We start from the raw sequence: 18,867 nt of genomic DNA, 5'->3' as shown, positions 1-18,867 counted from the left end.
CTAGAAGCAGAAAATAAACATTTACACACCAAAATCATGCTTTAAAGACAGGATCAAGCATCCAGAGCTAGCAATACATACTGCATGCTGTTGGTTGGATGTTGCATGGACAAACTGGCCATAGCAGTGACCGTTTCGGTTTCATCCCTTTCTTTCTGAGACGCCTCCAATGCAGAACACGAAACAGTATGAGCTAAGCGCTTAAGGCACGGCCAATGCTGTTGTTGGATAGCGATGGTCTTTTGTAAAGTATCAATTGCGTTTTGGCAAGGCACTCGCCGCAGTTCCTCTTCTCTCAAAGGGGACGTGTCATCTCCTAACAAAGCTCTTACACATTCTTGAGCAGAGTCACATATAGCTGGTAGATCATAACCACCCTCAAGAGACAGGACAACCTACGGAAAATAACAGTAAAATTTAAAGTTTCATAAATAAAATAAGTAATACCTCATTCATCATTCAGCTATGTATGAACGTACCTTGCCATCTGCAAGAGGAAGCAATTGGTGTGTCATGTACCCAAAACATGCAGGAGACACTTTGTAGCCCCCCAGAGGCGGGGGATGGCCAATCGCTGCATCAAAGCCAGCTGACACAAGGATTAATTCAGGACCGTACTCCTGTAAAAGTTGATTCAAAATAAGAAGAAGCTGGCAAACAGGAACTAAGAAAATTTTGTGATATAGACTATTGCATGGTATACCTTTGCAATTGGCATCACAATGGTGCGGAATGCTGCCAGGTACTCTGCATCTCCCATTGGGGGATTAACTCCACCAGACCAAGCGACATTAACATTGAAGCCCTGCCCTTTACCTTCACCACACTGAAACACATTACAAAATCAATGAAACACCAAGTATGGATATCCATTAAAGACTAACTAAAACAGCATGTCCTAATGGAATTATGGAATGTTCAAAAATCATTACATACCTCTGTAGGGCCACCAGTTCCTGGGAAAAAATTACCATCATCATGACGATGGATTGAAAGGTACAGCACCCGGGGATCATCATAGAACATTTGTTGAGTTCCATTGCCATGGTGAACATCCTGAACAAAAAATATTTTAGTATTAGAGTGAAATAATTACAAACCTCAGAACAGAACCAGGTCTGTTTCAGGTAACATACCCAGTCTACGATGAGAATACGGTGATAATTTAGATTTTGCTGTACTAATTTCGCAGCAATGGCTACTGAATTAAAGAAACAGAAGCCCATTGCTTGGGATGGTTCTGCATGATGGCCGGGAGGTCGCACGACAGCAAAGCCATTTTTAATATCTCCAGTTGCAGCTATATTGAGAAAAAAAAGTATTAGTAAAATCCTTTTTTTTTTTTTTTTTGGCATGCAAATATTCAAACCATTTAACTTTAATGGATATTCTTACTCTTATAAGCAAGGTCAATAACACAACCAGCAGCCATGCGTGCAGCAGGTGCTGTATGAAGCTCATTCCAGGTGGTGTCAGAGTCAACTCCCACACCACCACAAGGCAAACGAACAAAACTCTTGATCGGTAGCTGAGCCAGTTTGGTCATGTCAAGCTTCTGACGATTCAAAGGATTTGTACCTAGACACAAAAATGACAATTAAAAACGTACAATTAATCCAGTTTGCTCAAAATAAGAAGTATTAAAGAAACCTTTTGACACTTACCAAAGAGCAGGGCATGAGCTTCACTATGACAAACTTTGAGCTCCTCAAGTGAGGCTTTCCTGGCCCTCACCCTATCACAGCGCTGAACTAAACCAGTTTCCAACAAGCGAGCCCACACACTCTGAAGTCTACCACTATGTTCAGGATGCGAAGAGTTATCCCCACAGGTACAAGCGTGCTTCAGCATTGTGTTATCGAATGCTAGACCAGTTGTCAGCCGGTGCACACCACTGAAAAATAAAAAAAAAGGCTGGTAAAACTCTTACAGCAGTGAAAAACAAACACAACAATTTTGATTAAAACCATATTACCTTGAAACTTTGGGTGTAGTGCCTGCACTAGACACCCCAAGTGAAATGCTTCCAGAACCATCCGTAGTTCCCAAAGCCACCAATGGGCTTGAAAGAGCCCGAGACAATGGACGAGCTACATGAGAACGAGGAGTAAATGCCGAACCTGAAATGAAAGTAGTATTGGTATTGATCTTAATAAATCAAATATTAAAAAAAAAAAAAAAAAGAGTTGTGTTGAAACACACCTTCACTGATGTTGAGAGTGTGGTGTCTCATCCTCAGGTCCCGCTGTTGCTGAAGAAATTCTCTTTGTTGTTTTGACATTTCATGGTCTTCATTTCTTCGTTCTGTCAGATCAATCACTTCAGCATTCTCATCAGTCTCATCCAACTGCCCTCCACTACTGCTGGTTGAAAGTCCTCGGCTGTTAGCACGAGTCAGCACAGTTTGACGAATTTGCTAAAGTAAACATTTCATAGTAAAGAGTTAACAACTAAAAGGGAACAAATATTTTTATGAAAGATTTGAAGCATTTCAGAAATCAAACCTGTTTTAGAAGACTGTGTTGTAAGGAATGCTGCTTTTCTTGCAGCAGGTACTCATCATAATTTGGATGCTGCTGCACTACTGTAAGTCCGCTACCAGTCAGCATAGGGTGACCAAGTGGCAGAGGGGCTGATTGTGTACGTCCTAGAGGACGCTTATTAAGACGTGCATGGGCAACCTTTGAATAAAGGAAAAATACTCTTAAGTTTTAATGAAAATGGATATAAAACAGAAGCAAGTTTCAAAATTCTTGAAATTCATCGACAAACCTGTGAATCAGTGATAGGAGGATGATAGGGTGAAGCTATAACTGGAGCGCCTGCGCCCACAGTCACTGGCCCATGGGCCTGCTCTAGACTCTGCATTTGTTTTTGAATGTAACTTGGAGAAGTGGGATTTGAATACTCTGCTTCTAGCACTGGAAAAGAAAAAGGGACAGAGGTATGAGATAAAGAGTACATCACTAAAAGTATAGGGATACTTTTTTTTTTTAGTGCTCACCAGGAAGTGTAGGATAAAATGGAAGATTGCCCGGCATGATTTGACCAGTCAATGGCATTCCCAGTCGTGCTGAGAATGCGGCCCGTACTTCAGCTTCCGAAACAGGGGCAAGTTTTCCTCCGTCCTGAGAAAGGCAGAAAAATCCACACATGAAGCATAAAGAATAAGTGTATTTTGCCATTTGAAACACAGAAACACCTCACAAATTTCCTTACCCTTGTGCTTGAGGGAGCAGGAGGACGTCCAAGGGAAATATTTGGCAAGGACGGACTGCTGTAGAGTGAGAGATCACTCATACTACCCTGCACGCTGCTGTCGATAAGTTGGCCATAGCTCATATTTTCACTCTCCTAAAAAAAAAGTACATGGAAAGGAACCATTACAAAATCCTTTCAAGAATAATCTGTGATTCTGTAATGGAGTGGGACTTCTATAATTCTGTGATGGGTGCTTACCTCCTGAATAGGTGTATTTCGGCCACCTGCAGATGGTGAAGCTTGACGATTGCAAGATCCTGGAGGCGAATTTGGTCCTGAGTCAGGGTTACTACCACTAACTTCCACTGGAACAAACATTTGAATAACAAAGGTTATTCCGGAAAAATGGTGAATTATTGTTTGAATTACTTTAATGCACAAATATTATGTATAATTGACGAAACAAGATGGAATAAATCAAAAAAAGAAATTTAATGTTTCAATCCACTTTTCAAACAAGCTTTTCCCAAGCAAACAGTTAAAAGATCCAATAAAAATGAAAAAGAAAAGAAAAAAGAAACAGTTTTAAGGTAGTTGTAGAAAAAAAAACTTGTCATACTTGCTAGATGTGACCTCCTCTTGGTGACTCTTTGAAGACGATCTTTCCTTACGGCCAGAGGGTTTGCACGGCGATGGATGTTTTGTTTCAGGCGAACCTTGAGAAGATTAGGTTCAGAGGCTGGGATAGTTAGGAGGGAGGGAAGGAAGGGAGAGCGCAATACAATGTGTTAGATAAGCTACTAAATAATGCAAAAAATCATCAGAGACAATCCAAATGCAATCATCACAGAAACAAATGCAAGATACTAAACAATTGGAGCAAAAGAGCAAAACTGAAAACATGTTGCAACCACCATTTATTTCTCTGGCCCTATTATTGGCTGACTGAGTTCACTAAAACTTATTAAAATGCAGATGTCAATACACCTGAACTTAGATACAGATTGCTTCCCAGACTGAGACCTACAATTTTTCATTTGTTCGGGGGGACTGAGGTCAACTCAACCATAAATTTATTAGAAGCAAAGCGCGCCAGTCCCCCAAAAAATACATTTAAAAAATTATCATGACAGTAAAAGTAAGAGCAATTACTTTAATAGAGTTGAAAGCTAGCTGCTCGTATTTTGGTATCTTGCATGTTCATGATGAAAATTAGTTTTATCACAGGCACATATTTGTGGTGTGAACAAGTTCTTCTCAGGTGAGATAGAAGTTTCATTAAAAAAAAAATGTTATAGAACATTCAACTCAAAATATGCATGAGCATCAGTTAATAACGAAGCACAAGACAAAAAGCACAACACAAGTAACGTTAGAATCTGTTGAAATTCCAACAATATTATTTCCTTCTAAAAAAAAACTTGAATTGGAAGTCCCATGCTTATTCAATGAACACACACAGAAATTCTTTTCAACTGAGAAAACCATGCTTCAGGTTTCTTACCTGTTTTCCGAAGAGGAAAATCTTCTTCATATTTTGCAACAAGAGGATTGAGACGATATGGATGAACTGCGTTGTGCCCAGGACCAGCACTCAGGCTTCCAGGATCTCCAGGAGCAGGAGGCTGAAGAACACTCCTAGGAAAGCATAATGATTTGGATACATGAACAGCTCATCTAAGGGACTAGATCAAAGGGACTAGAGTGCTAATGCAGCTTACCAGTTTCTGAAAGGTTGCCCAACCGTACTGGGTGACTGTTGGCTTTGTTGTGCCAGTGAAGTGGCCGAAGTCGATGGCGAAAGTTGATGACCCGGTGAGGAACCATTAGGCATGGCTTCCCGCTGCTTTTTATTCAGCAAGAACATCTACAAGAAAAGAAAATGATTAACATGCTTAAAAAAAGAAAAGGGTCCCCAACAGTTGGTTCAAAATGATTCAAAGAAACATACCTGCAGCTTTTCTTTGACCCCGGAAGATGCCACAGCACTCTGCTCATGTTTGTCCTTTTTCCGCAAAGCCTCCAGCCGTTCCTTCTCCCTTCTCTCTCGTTGCTCCTCCAGCTGTTTCTGTTGCTCCCATTGCTGGAACAGAGTCAACCCTTCAGCACCCTGCTGCTCAACTCAGTCCCAAGGCAAATGGCGAGAAAGGGCTTACAAAATTCACCTTGAGGTGGTGGCGGAGTTGCTGCTCGTGCTGCTCCGCCAGACACTGCTGCTGCTGCTGGTAATGCTGAAGAAGTATCTGTTGCTGCAGCTGCTGGTGCTTCTTCAACTGCAACACACATCAAGTTCAGGCCGATGAACCAGGGCCGTGACTCAAGGAGGCTCCCCCGCCGCCGCTACATTCACCTAATGTCCCACAGTCCAACGTTGGACTCACCTTGAGAATCTGCTGCTGGAAGTCCTCGGCGTGAAGCCCGGGGTCGAGGTGAAAGCTCTCGTTCATGTTGTGGAGGTCGTGGCGTCTGGCCACCAACGGACTGTCCACGGGAGATTCACGGGTCATGTCTGCACACGAGGCGGGACTGGTTACAGCAGAACGATTCCACCCCGCACTGTGTTTCGCCGCTCTGTCTCTGTCGCACCCGTACGGGGCGCGCCATACGTGAGAGAGAGAGAGAGAGAGCGACGAAAGCACTATTCGGTATCCGTCAATGGGCGTATACAGAAGACTTTTGTTGGGCCTTCCCCAGGGGGAGCGACTTACCTTTGTGGGGCAGGTGCGAGAAGACTGGTGAGATCTCTACACTGCGGTACGATCCCACGAGTTCTGGAACAGACAAACGGACGCGACTCATCAGACCATTTGCCACTTCCATGTGCAGTGTACTCCGATTTGGGTGGTGGCCGCGCAGCCGGGATGCAGCCCGAGGACCGAGAGGCGGCGACGGGGGCTGGGGGGCTGGAGCTCTGGTAGCTATGCATACACTGTTTGCACTGCATCCGCAGATGGCAGGACTGCGGCTGACCCTACAAGGTCCTGCCCTAGAAGGCCTTGGCGACGCAGCCCTCCCGGCCCGGCCAGCCACCCGCCATCTGAACACGCAAACCGCACCAACAAGACCAAGACTAGTGCCAGCCAGTGGTGGACTGAATTCCGAACAGTGCTTTCGCAGGCCGGTCTCTCTCGCACCCTTACGGGACGCCTCATGAGTGCGAGAGAGAGAGACCTCCCACTCGGAATCAGTCAACAGGGGGCGGTCGGGACGGCGCCACGCCACGCCACGACGGAGGCGAACGGAAGCCCCCACCTCACCTAGTCTCAAGTAAGCGGTGGAATTCCCGGAAAGCCTCGATGATGCGAGGGAAGGGGTCGGTTGCACGAAATTAGGGGGAGGGGAGGGGGCGGCGTGGGCGCCATTCAATGCCGAACCCAACGCCGGATGACCGGGAGGCCTAGACCGATTCCGAGAATCGTTTATTTGTCTCTCTGTCTCTCTCGCACTTATACGGGGCGCCCATGAGTGCGAGAGAGACAGAGCGACGAAAACGACTCCGGAATCAGTCTATACAGGGCGGACCCGCACCGGACGGGCACGGCCCGCGTCGTCCTCGTGAGAGCACGGGAGCGTGGTGCCGCTCTCTAGCGCTGTCTCAAGCGGTCCACGGACGGCGCAGGTGCCAAAGATGACGAGGCGCTGCGATCGTGACACGCCGGATTCTGCTTCTCCCCGTTGGGGCGCGTGATCTGTGGACTGATTCCGCACAGTGCGACCGTCGGTCTGTCTCTCTCGCACCGGTATACGGAGCGCCCCATGAGTGCGAGAGAGAGAGACCTCCCACTCGGAATCAGTCTACTGGCGTGATCAGTGATGTCAGTGATCCGCCGAAGACACGCGCAGCGCGCAGCGCGCAGCCACGGCGACGCGCATTTCTTAGGATCCGCCGGCCGCCGCAGCGGCGCGGCGCAGCGCGCAGTGGCAGTAAGTGCTTTTGGACTTTGTCCGCGCAGAACGCCGCCGCACCGCGCCGCCGCGCCCGGCCCTGGCCGAGGCCCTGGCAACCAACCGCAACCAACTTTGACTCCATTTAATTCCCGGCGCGGCCCGACTCGCGGGGCCCAAAATAAACGCCCCCCGTGGCGGTGGCCCCGGTGGGGCCCCGGTGGCCCGGGCCCGCCACGCTATCGCCGCCACCGGCATAGTCATTTCGCGCAGCCGTCGGTCGTCTCTCTCGCACCCTATGTTGTCTATGCTCGCACCTGTGCGGGACGTCCCATGAGTGCGAGAGAGAGGGGAGGGCGGCCCCGGAATCAGTCTGCAGTGGCCGCCACCGCACCTCGTTCTGCAGTGGTCAGGGCGCCGTCGGCCGCTGGCACACTGTAGGTGGACGACGACGGCATCATTATCAGTCTGCGGCCGGCGGTGCGGCCGCCCTTCCTGCCCACCGTGGCCGTGCAGCCGCCGTGCAGCCGCCGTGCAGCCGCCGTGCAGCCCGCAGCCACCGGGGCTTCCGTCCGCAGCCGCCAAAAAACAAGAGATAATCTGGCCGGCGTGTGCCCCGCGTCGCGCCCGGCACGCCCGGCCCGGAACGCCCGCGCGACTGCTCTCGCACCCCGGCCCCGGACGCAAACGTCAACAATGTTATTTTTCTCCTCCTTTATTATCTTTTGGCACACTCCGGCAAGGACGGCCCGACAGGCGCCTCGCCCTCCTCGTCTCCGACCGCTAAGCCCCTCCCCGGCCGCGCCGCGCCACGCCCCGCCGCGCTGGGCAAGGTTACCGGACTATTTTTACCGCGGGAAATATCACCTGCACTTCACTAGACTGCCATGGTCCCAAGAAGTCCTAGTCCCCGGCCGCGCTAATCCACCGCCAAACCCGGGCGGCGCCCACGCCCTGCCACGCCGCCGTGCCCTTGCGCGCCACGCCTCGCGGTGGCGCGGCCCTCAAAGCCTGGGGCTCGAGGCGCGTGGCGTCGGTGTCGTTGGCCGAGACGCAGACGCGAAGGACCGACCGGCGACGGCCACACGGCGCAGCCATTCCAAACAGTGGCTTTGTCGCTGTCTCCCTCGCACTCGTGGGGCGCCCCGCGGGAGTGCGAGAGAGACAGAGCGACCATCCTGCAGTGGCGCAGCGTCCCGCGGAATAAGGGAGTGCGTGGCCGTGGCGGTCAAGTGCGTTAGGTTGGTCCAGCCAACCGGCCCGATCCAGGAGCGAAGGTACTTATTCCCGGGCCAGCGGGCCCAGCGCCGAACCTCTCCGCGCCACTCTGGCCGATGTCCTGGCCCAGGTCCTGGCCCACCACATCACCTCCACAAGGCAGGCCGAGGCAGCACGAGGCGGGTCGCGCGTGCCAGGGGGGGACGCGCGGGGCAGGGGGGACTGACTATTTATAAACTTCCGCTTCGCGATGGACCGGTCTGCTATTTTTTTCCGCGCGCGATCTTCTTGTTTCACTTCGGCGGGCGCGGGCCTCGCCTCGCCTCGCAGCCCTGAGGGGCGGGACGGACAGGACAGACGCCGCGCGCCGCCCTCGGCACTAGCCCTCTGGCCCCGGGCCCCGGGGGCCCCGGTCCGGTCTGGTCCGGGCCGGGCCGGGCCGGGCCGGCTTCACTCGCGTTATCAATAAGCCCGGCTTGGGCTTCTCGGCGTTTATTCCTGGCACCCTATCGCGGCGTGTCGTGTCTACAGTGTCGTCGCGTCGCACCGAGAGTCACCAAGAGTCCCGATGCGAGGCGGCGATGCGCGTCCCCGCCGCGCTGCCACTTTTCCGTCGACCGACGATCGGGGTCGGGGGGACTTGGACTTCCCCGACGACCCTCCACTTGTCGTCGCCCCGTTTCAAAATATCCCGCCAAAACGACGAGCAAGTGGCTGCCGCGTGGCCGCTGTGGCCCCGGGTGGCTTGTGGGTCGCAATCGGCCGAGCGGCCTTGATGGCTCCAACGAGAGCGCCCGCCCCGTCGCCGTTGCTGGACCACTTCCGACGACCGGCCGGCCGTCCCGCGGATCGTCATCAAGGCCAGAGACAATCCGGATCATCCGCGCCGTGCCTCCACCTGCACGGCGGCCTGCGCGGCCTCCAGCCGCCACCCCGCGGCGCGCGTGGTCGCCGCGGTGGACGATGGAGCCGCCAGGGCCTGGCCCTCGGCCTGGCCGACCCCCGCACCGCACGCCCCACACCGCGAGCGTGGCGCCGCGACCTTCACCCACACCCACACCATTGCCCTGCCGGCCTGCCCTGCGTATTTTTAACCCACCGCCGAGTCAACGACTGTCGGACTGTCGGTGCAGGGCGCGGCGGGGCGGGGCGGGGCGGGGAAGGGGTGGGAGGCACCGCAGCACCACTAGGCCACTAGACGGGGCTGCACCGCGACGCGCCGCAACGTGCCCTGTCCAGAGCCCCCACGGCCCCACGGCCCCCGCAGCCCCGGCAGGCAGTCTATTTCGAGCGCCGCTCCACCGACCTAACCAAACACGAGCAGATAAGCACCGCAGCGGGGGCGGCGGGGCGGGGCGGACAGAGGTTGCCCACAGTGTTCCCACTATCGCATCGTTTTCCCGTTAATTGGTCCGGCGACCTCTGACGCGGCGATGGAGAGGAGCACGACTTCATCGAGGAGGACGCCGTCGAAGGGGAGGCCGCCGTTGTCGGGGAGGACGCCGTTGTCGGGGAGGACGCCGTTGTCGGGGAGGACGCCGTTGTCGGGGATGACGCCGTTGTCGGGGAGGACGCCGTTGTCGAGGAGGACGCCGTTGTCAGGGATGACGCCGGTGTCGAGGAGGACGCCGGCGACGACGCGCACACCGCCAGCCAGCGCGTGGGAAAGCCCCCTGAGTAACGGCTGCCGGCGCCGACCCCGCCAGGGGCCGCGGGGACATCAAGGCCAGGCCACCGCGACGCCAGGGGTGCCGAGCAGAGCGGAGAGTCGGACCACGCAGCATGCGGATCATGCGTTGCGGCGGCGTGGCGCGACCCCCACACTCACACACATACTGCACCACACCGGCTATGCCCGGTCTAGACTGGAGTTGTCTAGAGTGAGTGCCCCGCGCGCCGCGCGCCGCAGGCTTGATGGGACTCATTGTAGCCTCGTTCGTTTTCATGGTGAGGGCGGGGAGAGAGGCGAGAGGGGAGCGGGGGAACCAGGTCGCTGACTCTGCCCTTCGGGTTGGTGCCCCATTTGCGCCCCAAGCAGGGCAAGTTCGTCGTCGGCGCGGCGCGGCGGAGGTCGTCAGGCGTCGTCGCCAAGGGGTGGGGCGGGGCGGGGCGGAGACGGAAGCAGACGGGGCACGGCATGCGATACGCACAGGCCGCGGGCCCGGGTCGGCCTGGGCCGCATGCATCGAGGCCCGGTCTATTCCCGTCACACAATTAGCATGCAGGGCGTGACCCAGCGAGCAGTGCCGTGGCGCCGTGGCGGACGGGGAGGGAAAAGGGAAGGGCACCTGTCGCTGCCGCCCGCGCCGCGCCACTGACGCCAAAGGCCCGCGCAGCGCGAGCACGGCGAGCACGGCAAGCACAGCCCCGCAGGCTGGTGGCGCGCGCGTCATCCCCGCCCGTCGTCGCATCACCCGGTTATACAATCGTGTTTCCGCCGGCCGCGGACACGGGAGGTCGCGGAAGCGCCGACGGGGTGGTGTCGGCGTACCCTCCGCCCGGGCAGTGACGAATGACGCAGGTGAACAACAACCACGGCCTTGGCGGCGGGCAAAGGGCGCGCGGCGTCTTCCTCGGAGAGGCTGACGCCGACGCGAGGGTGCAACCACATTGTATGTATGGGGACACAAGATTTCTCAAGGCTAAAGGTTTCGCCGGATTTCACAAGATTTTAACCGATATTCCGCCCAAAATTAGTTTGTTTTTGGCCTTTTATGGAACAAGATTTCAGATTTCCCAAAGATTTCTAGCGCTAAGGGGACACAAGATTTCTAGAGTGGTTGCCCCCTCGCGCCGACGCCTACGGACTGATTCCAAAAGTCGTTTTCCTCGCTGTCTTCATCGAACTCAATGGGGTCCTGCATAGGTGCGAGAGAGACAGACCAACAAAACGACTCTCGGAATCAGTCGACAGGCGGGGTGTTTAGGTTAGGTCAGGCTAGACTCTCTAGGGACGGGCGATTTTGCGATTAATCGCAGGTGCGATGCGATTTTTTCAAAAAATCGCGGTGCGATTTCGGTTTTTGAACCTCGGCGATTAATCGCAAAATCGCAAAAAATCGCTAAATCGCAAAAATCACCGTGCATGGATTCGCGACACTGCACGAACGAGGCTGGCGCGTGTTGTCGGTGCCACTAGCCTGCCTTTGACCACTCAGGAATTGTTTGCACTTTTAAAAGATTTTGTGCCATAATGGTATTATAAGTATTGTGCGTTTGTTGCGATTTTTGCGATTTTGCGATTCTAGCGATTCTTGCGATTTTTTGCGATTTTGCGATTAATCGCATGAAATCGCGATATATGAGAAATCGCAATCGCGATACTAAAATTTGGAAATCGCCCGTCCCTAGCCGCTAGAGGCTGCCTCATCAACTCGATTCACACACAAAGCGTGTCCCGCGCCGTCACGCTGACACGCGAAAACGAAAGCCACACTGAGATGAATCTTTGGAGCGCGACGCGGGAGCGGGAGGCAAAGCGTCCGAGCGGACAGCCAGTCATTTTTCTGCGGCTGCCGGCGGCGGGCCGGTCGGTGGCCGCGCTTCGGGCCGACCCAGTGTTTTCTCACACCCCGGCCGGCCCGCCGGCCCGGCCACGCGAAGCCACGCGCGGACCGATTGAGCAACGCGCGAAATATGCGGGCGCCGACAATGTCGGCGGACGCACACGGCGAGCACGGCGAACACGGCGGCGCGGGTCGCGGCTGTAACTGCCGCGGGGCCCCGCCAGAGTTGCGGCCTTGTCGCCCTTTGACAGTTCATCATCATCACACGCCTGGCGTGCGGCTGGCGTGCTGCCGTCGTCGTCGGCGTGGTGGGGGTGGCGGCGTGGCGGCCGCCGTGGCGGAGCGCGGAGCCAAAACAATACGACTTTGTCACCCGCGGAACTGGCCGACCCCGCCCTGCCCCGGCCCGGCCCGGCCCGGCCCGGCCCCCGCGCGCGCCGCTGTGCAATTTTAGCCGCCTCGTATTTTTACGCCGAGCCGCGCTGTCGCGCTGTCACGCGGAGAGTGAGGCGGAGATCGCGCGCGCCACGTGCACGGACACGTGCACGTTGGAGGGCGGAAGCGAACGCGGCGGCCACGCGTTGCGTAGCGGAACACAGACTGCTTGACGTCCGCCAGCACCGCTACGCGCTGCGCCTCGGCCAGGCGCCACGCCGATGGGGTGCTACTCGCAAACCGGAGCGGCGGCGGCCCGGGGCCAGGAACGCGACGCGGAGGACCCTAGCGCACAGTGGGCCAGAAGCCGGTGGAGGCGGCCAAAACTCTAGACGCGTTTTGAGCTCCAGAGTCGCTAAATGGGACTCGAACCGAACGTGTGACCCCACCAATGGATTCCTCGTTCGGAGAGCAATCCATTGGTGGGGTCACACGTTCCGTTCGAGTCCCATTTAGCGACTCTGGAGCTCAAAACGCGTCCAGAGTTTTGGCCGCCTCCACCGGCTTCTGGCCCACTGTGTAGCGCCCCGCCGCCCCTCCTCCAAGACAGCGGCCAGCAGGCTCAATAGGTGTCTCGTGCCAAGGATGAACGGGTCGTCCTTGGAGTCCTTGGGGCCGCGGAATGGGCTGGCCAGCCAAGACACGGCCTGGGGCGGCAGAGGGAGCGGAGATGGATTGGCGACGGTATACGTGTTTCGGGATTGCCCAACTACGTGTGCAACGTGCCACCTTCCTACGGGCGGCAGGAAGGGACGCACTGGGACACATCCTCGCCACGGCCGAGCCCTGCTGGGCTAGCACGGCGACACACCGTGCTCGATTCCGCAGGGTCGTTTCCAGTAGCGGATTCAGCGACGTCCTGCCTGAGGGGGTGTGTGTGTCAAAGTAGCACTTTTTGCCTCCTTACAGAGGGAAAGTGTTGCTTTTTGCCTACCTTTCAGGTGGCTATCTAGGGGGCAAGGAGGGGCAATTGTCCTTTTGGGTCCCATCTGCGCCACGTTTTCGTCTCTCTCACACTCATGAGGAATCGTGAGTGCGAAAGAGATAGAGAGAAGCAGGCGGCTGACCAGGTCCGAACCCCGCGGCCTGTTCAGGCATGGAAGGGGGCGTCTCGAGTCGCGGAGTCGCGTCAAACGGCCGGCAGTCCTATTCCGCCCGTTTCCCGAAACAGAAGCGGGTAAAACCGGCTGCCCGTCGCGGCCGGCGGCGTGCCCGTGCGCGCCTGGCGTGGCAGGCGCGGCGGCACGGCCCGGCCAATTGGAGTAACAAGAACCGGATCGCTGCGGATACACGCCGCGCGCCGCCAAGCCGCGCCGCTGGACCGTAGACTGATTCCGAGAGTCGTCGCTCTGCCTCTCTCGCACCTATACGGGACGCCCCATGAGCGCGAGAGAGACAGAGCGACGAAAACTACTCTCGGAGTCAGTCGACAGGACAGGCAGGACGGACGGCCCGGCCCCGCGACGCGACCCGCAGACGCGGATCCAGAGGGAAGGGGGGGGGGCAACACACTGGCACTTGCGGCCGTACAGTCGCGTGCACTGCCACAGTGTTGCAGGTTAGCGCCTCGGAGACGAGCAAGGCGGTGCGCTGCCCGAGCGACATTGCAGACAGTCGTTTCGTCACTCTGTCTCTCTCGCACCGCAACACGGGACGCCCCATGAGTGAGACAGAGCGACGAAACATCATCATCATCAACGCTGTTAGGCCTCTATAGACCGACTCTTCGGAAATCAGTATGCCGCTGGTCCTAGCGTAAGCCGCGGATAGCCAAAAGCGCTGACCTGGTTCCCAAAGAGCGCGCGAGCGGCGCCCGAGGGAGTCGATGCCCGATGGCCGATGGTCGGGCGGACCATTCCAAACACACTGGCCGTGACGTGACGTCAGTCCGCATCACTGGCCATCAGCGCCACACGTTCCAGAACGACGAGAGGGAGAGAGAGAGAGAGAGGGGGAGAGAGAGAGAGAGAGAGAGAGAGAGAGAGAGAGAGAGAGAGAGAGAGAGAGAGAGAGAGAGAGAGAGAGAGAGAGAGAGAGAGAGAGAGGCGGAGCGAGCGAGAGAGACGTAGAGGCGGAGAGGGGCGTCTATTTTTAGCCGGCGTAATAACGCCCAGTCACTGTGGCCCCCTTCCCCAGCGCAATTCGCCAGCGTGCCCCCTCCCTCCCACGCTCACCAGTCGAGGGAGAGGGGAAGGGGGGGGGGGTTACAGGTGGCGAAGCGAAGGAGGACTTGACTGGTTCGACGTTAGCGTTAGCGACGCCGCTTGACTTGTGCTGCGGCATCAACGCGGGCCGCATGGAGCGGTGACTCCACTCCACGTTTACTACTGCATGCAGGTGGAGCTGGCGCTGGCGCACAACACAGCACCACGGCGACGCCGCGGCCTGTCGACTCATTCCTAGAGCCTCTATCGTCGCTCTGTCTCTCTCGCACCTGTGCGGGACGCTCCATGAGTGCGAGAGAGACAGAGCGACGACTCTCGGAGTCAGCCCGCAGGCCCGCGGTGTGGAGTGGGAGGACACGCGCGGCGCGGGGCCCTGGCGGGGCCCGCGACTACGACTCCGGGCACTGGAAGGGAGGGGCACGCCGGAGCCCCGGCTCGGAGCTATTTCTGTCCTCCGCGCCACCCGCTCCCGAACGGGGGAGGGGAGGGGGGGGGGAGGCGTCCGTAGCGCCAGAGCGCCGCCTTCATCATCCAGGGCTACAATAACCTCCGAAATCCGAGAGGTGCGCGTCCTCGCGGTCCTCGCGCCGATCAAAACGGGACGCCACTATCGGGCCGCCACTCAGAGATAAGGCGATAAGGGGCAGGGCAGTCTTGTTCCGACGCGGCGACGCGCTGCGCTGCGACATGTGTCGAGTACCCGCCGGGCGGCGCGTCCTCGTCTCGCGACGTGCAGTCCGTGCAGTCCGTTGCCGGTGGCTGCCGGTCCCCGCCGGTCCCCGTCCGTCCACGCGTCTCCCGTCGCCCCACCTTGCGACACCCTGGCGACACCGACCACCGCGCCACGCCGCATCAACTTTCACGAGTCATCCCCAAGCCCCGCATCAGGGCCGAATCCGCTTGGAATCCGCCGAGCCGTTCCCAGGAATCGTTTCGTCGGCCCGTCCCTCCCTCCGCCCCAACCTTGCCTCCAGCCACAACAAGGAAACAACAGCCGCCCAGCCGCCACTGGGTCAAGGCGCGCCGAGGCTGGCCGAGGCCCGCGAGCGAGGGGCAGCCGAGTCACAGGCGGACCGAGACCCCACACTGATTCCGCACGACACTTCGTCACTCGGTCTCTCTCGCGCCAACAAGGGGCACCAGAGAGAAAGAGCCACATCAGTCCATACCATCGCGTCGCGGCGTCACGCTGTAGAAGGATTCCGAGAGTCGTTTTCGTCGCTCTGTCTCTCTCGCACTCATGGCCGCGCCGTGTACGCGCGAGAGAGACAGAGAGACGAAAACGACGCTCGCGGAATCAGTCTGCTGATCTGCTCACCTGCACGTTCCGACACAGCTCCTGGAACACACAAAACCAATCGTTAGCACTCCCTTTTCAACGACACAATCGATACAGTAGTTTTATCTGGCGCGTGTCACGCGACCGCGGCCGGGCCGAAAGCACCCCGGTGTGGTCCCCGTCCCGCGCTCCGCCCCGCCCCGCGGCCCGTGCCACCCGAGTGCGGCGGCGCGGCGCACGAACGCGGACCAAACGCCCCGCGAAAAAATCGTCCCCCTCCTCCTTTCCCAGTGCAGCGTGCCGCTCGGCGTGGCGTGCCGAACACCGGCGGCATTCCCACGGTGGACAGGCGGACGCGGCGGACGCCACGTGCACGTGCAGTGCAGGCGAGCCGTCAACAAGTCCATCGGCACGGCGCAGCCTGCAGGCCTGCAGTGCAGTGGCAGCCCGCGAAGAACAACCTTTGGCTCGCGGCCCGGCCGCCGTTTCCTTTCCCACATTACACCCGGCATGGCATGGCCTCTCCGACCAATGGCGCGGCGCTACCAAAACGGCGGACTCGGCTTGCACGAATAGGAAGGGAGCATTGCTCTGTCTCTCTCGCACTCATGGGGGCCGAGAGAGACAGCGTCGAAAGCAGTGCTCGGCGTCGGAGTGCACTGAGCGGCCCGGCAGAGCGCCGTGGCGGCAGGCCACCCGGCCGCACCCCTGCCCGCGGGTTGCCTACCCTCGCCAGGCCGGGCGCTCACCCGACCAGCACGGGCCACCATCGTCGCGATGCGATAACGGTATTTAAACAGCGGTTATCTTCGTATTTGCCGTCGTCTGAGACGCGAACCGCGAACCACGTGCACGGCGCGGCGGCGCGGCACAACACCGCCGTGGAAGAGAGAGGGGCTTTGGGGTAGGGCAGCGCCGTGGGGCCGCGGGGACCGCGCCAAGGGGCCGCGAGGGCCGCGCAGTGCCGCAGCCCCGAGTGACCCATTTCCAAGTGCAGCGGTGCAACGGGCAGCAGGCAGGGCGCGTAGCACGGCGCCAAGCCGCGCCGAGCCGCGAGCAGCGTCGTCGACAAGTCGTCGTGCTGCCGGTGCGAAGCGCCAGCGCGCCAGCCAGCCCGCCTCGGCGCATCGAGCAGGCCAAGCAGGCCGGCTAACAGGTTGGCTAAAAATAGACGGCGGCCTCCCTTCGCCGCCCCGCCTCCGCCACAAGGCCTCAGGGCCCAAGGCTGGCTCCAGCGCAGCGGCAGCGCGTCGTAGTGCGCAGTTCGCTGGCGAGCCCCCACCCCCCTCTCCCGATCCCCGGCCACACCCACACGGGGGTCTTCTCCAGGCCCAGGCTCCATGGATAACGACGCACGCAGGAAGGACCTGCCCTCCACCGCTGCTTCCCACACATAAACGGGACACCCTCCGCGTTCGAGAGACACATGTCTCCTGCAGAGCGACGACGGCGAGCTGCGGAACCGCCATGATGTACAGGGACATACCCGCGTCAGATGAGCGTGATCACCGGCGGCGAGGCGAACACGAACAAGAACACTCGTCGCTGGCGCCAGGGCCAGGGAGACTGCCACGTCTGCCGCCACTAGCACTAGTTTCGGGTGTGGTGTCGCGGTGCCCTTCCGGGCGCTAGGCGCGCCTGGTGCGTCGAGCGCCTGGTGCGCCACTGCACTGCGGGCCGGCCGGCCGGCGGCGGCTATTCTTGGCCATTCTTATCAGTGGGTGAGACTATGCCCGCGGCCCTCCCGCGCGCTGCGCCGCCGCCCGAGGCCTGTGCAGCCCAGCAGACACCGATTCCGAGAGCCGTTTTCGTCGCTCTGCCTCTCTCGGACTTATGGGGTGTGCCGTGTAGGTGCGAGAGAGACAGAGCGACGAAGACGACTCTCGGAATCTACTGGCCGTGCAACGCCGGCTTGGCCTGGCTTGGCCGCTCCTCCCTGGGACTCTGGGACTCACCTACTATCTGCTCGTGGTGATGCATCGTTGGGGCATCGCCGGGGCCATCACCGTGACGCCGGTGCCCGTCGGGGCGCGGGCTGGGCTGCCCGAACAGGGTGGCTAGCAGCGGCTAACTGCAACCAACAAGACGCACCACATCAGATACAGCGCCCGACGTGCTGTTCCCACGGGAACCGCTGCCCCGCTGCACCCCTCTCCGATCGGCGTCGCACAGCGCGGAGCGCGCAGTGGCGTGGAGTGGAACGAGGAACGGGCCCCAAAATGGCACCAAAATAAATATGGATGGAGATGTCGGCGGCGCCGCGCTGTCGGGGAGGGGGAGGGGAGGCGCCTCGCAAAAATAGAAGCCCGCGCCACACCAACCGCCATGGCGCGCCACGCCAACCACCACCTCGTCCAGTACCGCGTAGTGCCCCGGCAGTGCCCAGCCCGGCGCCCTCTCCGCGGCCCTTGGACCGCCGCCGTGGCGGGGCGTGGCGGGGCGTGGCGGGGCGTGGCGGGGCGTGGCGGGGCGTGGCGGCCCGGTCTATGAATAGGTGTGGAAACAGGACCAACTCTATTTCAGGGACCAAAACAAAGCAGCGGCCGCCTCGAGCGCCTCGAGGCTGCAGGCGCAGAGCGCGCTCGCCGGGGTGGCGGCGCGTGGGGGCGCGTGGCGCGCTACCTACGCCACTGCCTGCGCCGCCACGCCCGCGGCCCTCGAGCGCACACACGCCGCACGCGTGCTGCAGCCTCCCCGACCTAGTCCAACACCGAGTACGCCTGGCGGTCGCCGCCACCGCCGAAACGCCGTCGTCGTCGCCCTCCGGCGGCGCGAAGAGTCGAACCCGCGACCCACGCACTCGACGGCGCCGGCGGGCGCGCTGCCAGAGCCGCGGGGTGCGTGGCCTGACGTCACGGGCAACAGGTGTACCGCGGGCAGGTGATGACGCTGTCCCGGGCTGTCCTGGCGGGGCGGGGCGGGGCGCGGCGGGCGGGGCGCGCAGGGCCAGGGCCATGGGCCGGGCCACGGGGCCGCGGGCCGGCCGGTCGGATGGTAGCGGTGATAAAGACGCCGGCCCGACCCGACCCGACCCGACCCGCTCCGCGGCCCGCGCGTCACAACATTGCCCAAGCCGACCAGACCATTCCATTCCCAGAATCGCGTGGGCTATTTTTAAAGTGAATCACGCTTCCGAAAACGCGTGGCGCACAGTCGTGGAGAGGAAAAGGAAGGGGAG

The 18,867-nt window shown here is 58.9% G+C and overlaps 1 protein-coding gene across 7 annotated transcripts in view; it reads right to left on the bottom strand.

Annotated features, from left to right (window-relative positions):
- The window catches only part of LOC117649359 (histone deacetylase 4), a 36,610-nt gene that overhangs the window by 2,149 nt on the left and 15,594 nt on the right, over positions 1-18,867 (bottom strand). For 2 of the 7 annotated variants that reach the window (XM_034392038.1, XM_034392040.1), the window contains 23 exons: positions 17,645-17,760; positions 15,729-15,749; positions 5,910-5,972; positions 5,583-5,710; positions 5,358-5,474; positions 5,153-5,284; positions 4,923-5,068; positions 4,706-4,839; positions 3,821-3,940; positions 3,460-3,566; positions 3,220-3,354; positions 3,005-3,128; positions 2,773-2,921; positions 2,505-2,681; positions 2,203-2,416; positions 1,976-2,120; positions 1,665-1,894; positions 1,396-1,578; positions 1,137-1,300; positions 937-1,056; positions 704-826; positions 480-620; positions 82-395 (listed from right to left, as the gene is read on the bottom strand). In XM_034392038.1, coding sequence (XP_034247929.1) covers positions 82-395; positions 480-620; positions 704-826; positions 937-1,056; positions 1,137-1,300; positions 1,396-1,578; positions 1,665-1,894; positions 1,976-2,120; positions 2,203-2,416; positions 2,505-2,681; positions 2,773-2,921; positions 3,005-3,128; positions 3,220-3,354; positions 3,460-3,566; positions 3,821-3,940; positions 4,706-4,839; positions 4,923-5,068; positions 5,153-5,284; positions 5,358-5,474; positions 5,583-5,710; positions 5,910-5,972; positions 15,729-15,749; positions 17,645-17,669 — 3,212 coding nt within the window. In that variant the 5' untranslated portion in view covers positions 17,670-17,760. Of the gene's footprint in view, positions 1-81; positions 396-479; positions 621-703; positions 827-936; positions 1,057-1,136; positions 1,301-1,395; positions 1,579-1,664; positions 1,895-1,975; positions 2,121-2,202; positions 2,417-2,504; positions 2,682-2,772; positions 2,922-3,004; positions 3,129-3,219; positions 3,355-3,459; positions 3,567-3,820; positions 3,941-4,705; positions 4,840-4,922; positions 5,069-5,152; positions 5,285-5,357; positions 5,475-5,582; positions 5,711-5,909; positions 5,973-15,728; positions 15,750-17,175; positions 17,350-17,644; positions 17,761-18,867 lie in introns of those variants that run through there. The other 5 variants (XM_034392036.1, XM_034392041.1, XM_034392043.1 and 2 more) reach the window with 4 other exon arrangements.

The sequence above is a fragment of the Thrips palmi genome, unplaced genomic scaffold (assembly GCF_012932325.1).
Source record: "Thrips palmi isolate BJ-2018 unplaced genomic scaffold, TpBJ-2018v1 HiC_scaffold_4, whole genome shotgun sequence".
Classification (NCBI taxonomy): Eukaryota; Metazoa; Arthropoda; class Insecta; order Thysanoptera; family Thripidae; genus Thrips; species Thrips palmi.
The sequence above is the reverse complement of the archived record's forward strand: the minus strand, read 5'-3'. Positions and strand labels throughout refer to the sequence as shown.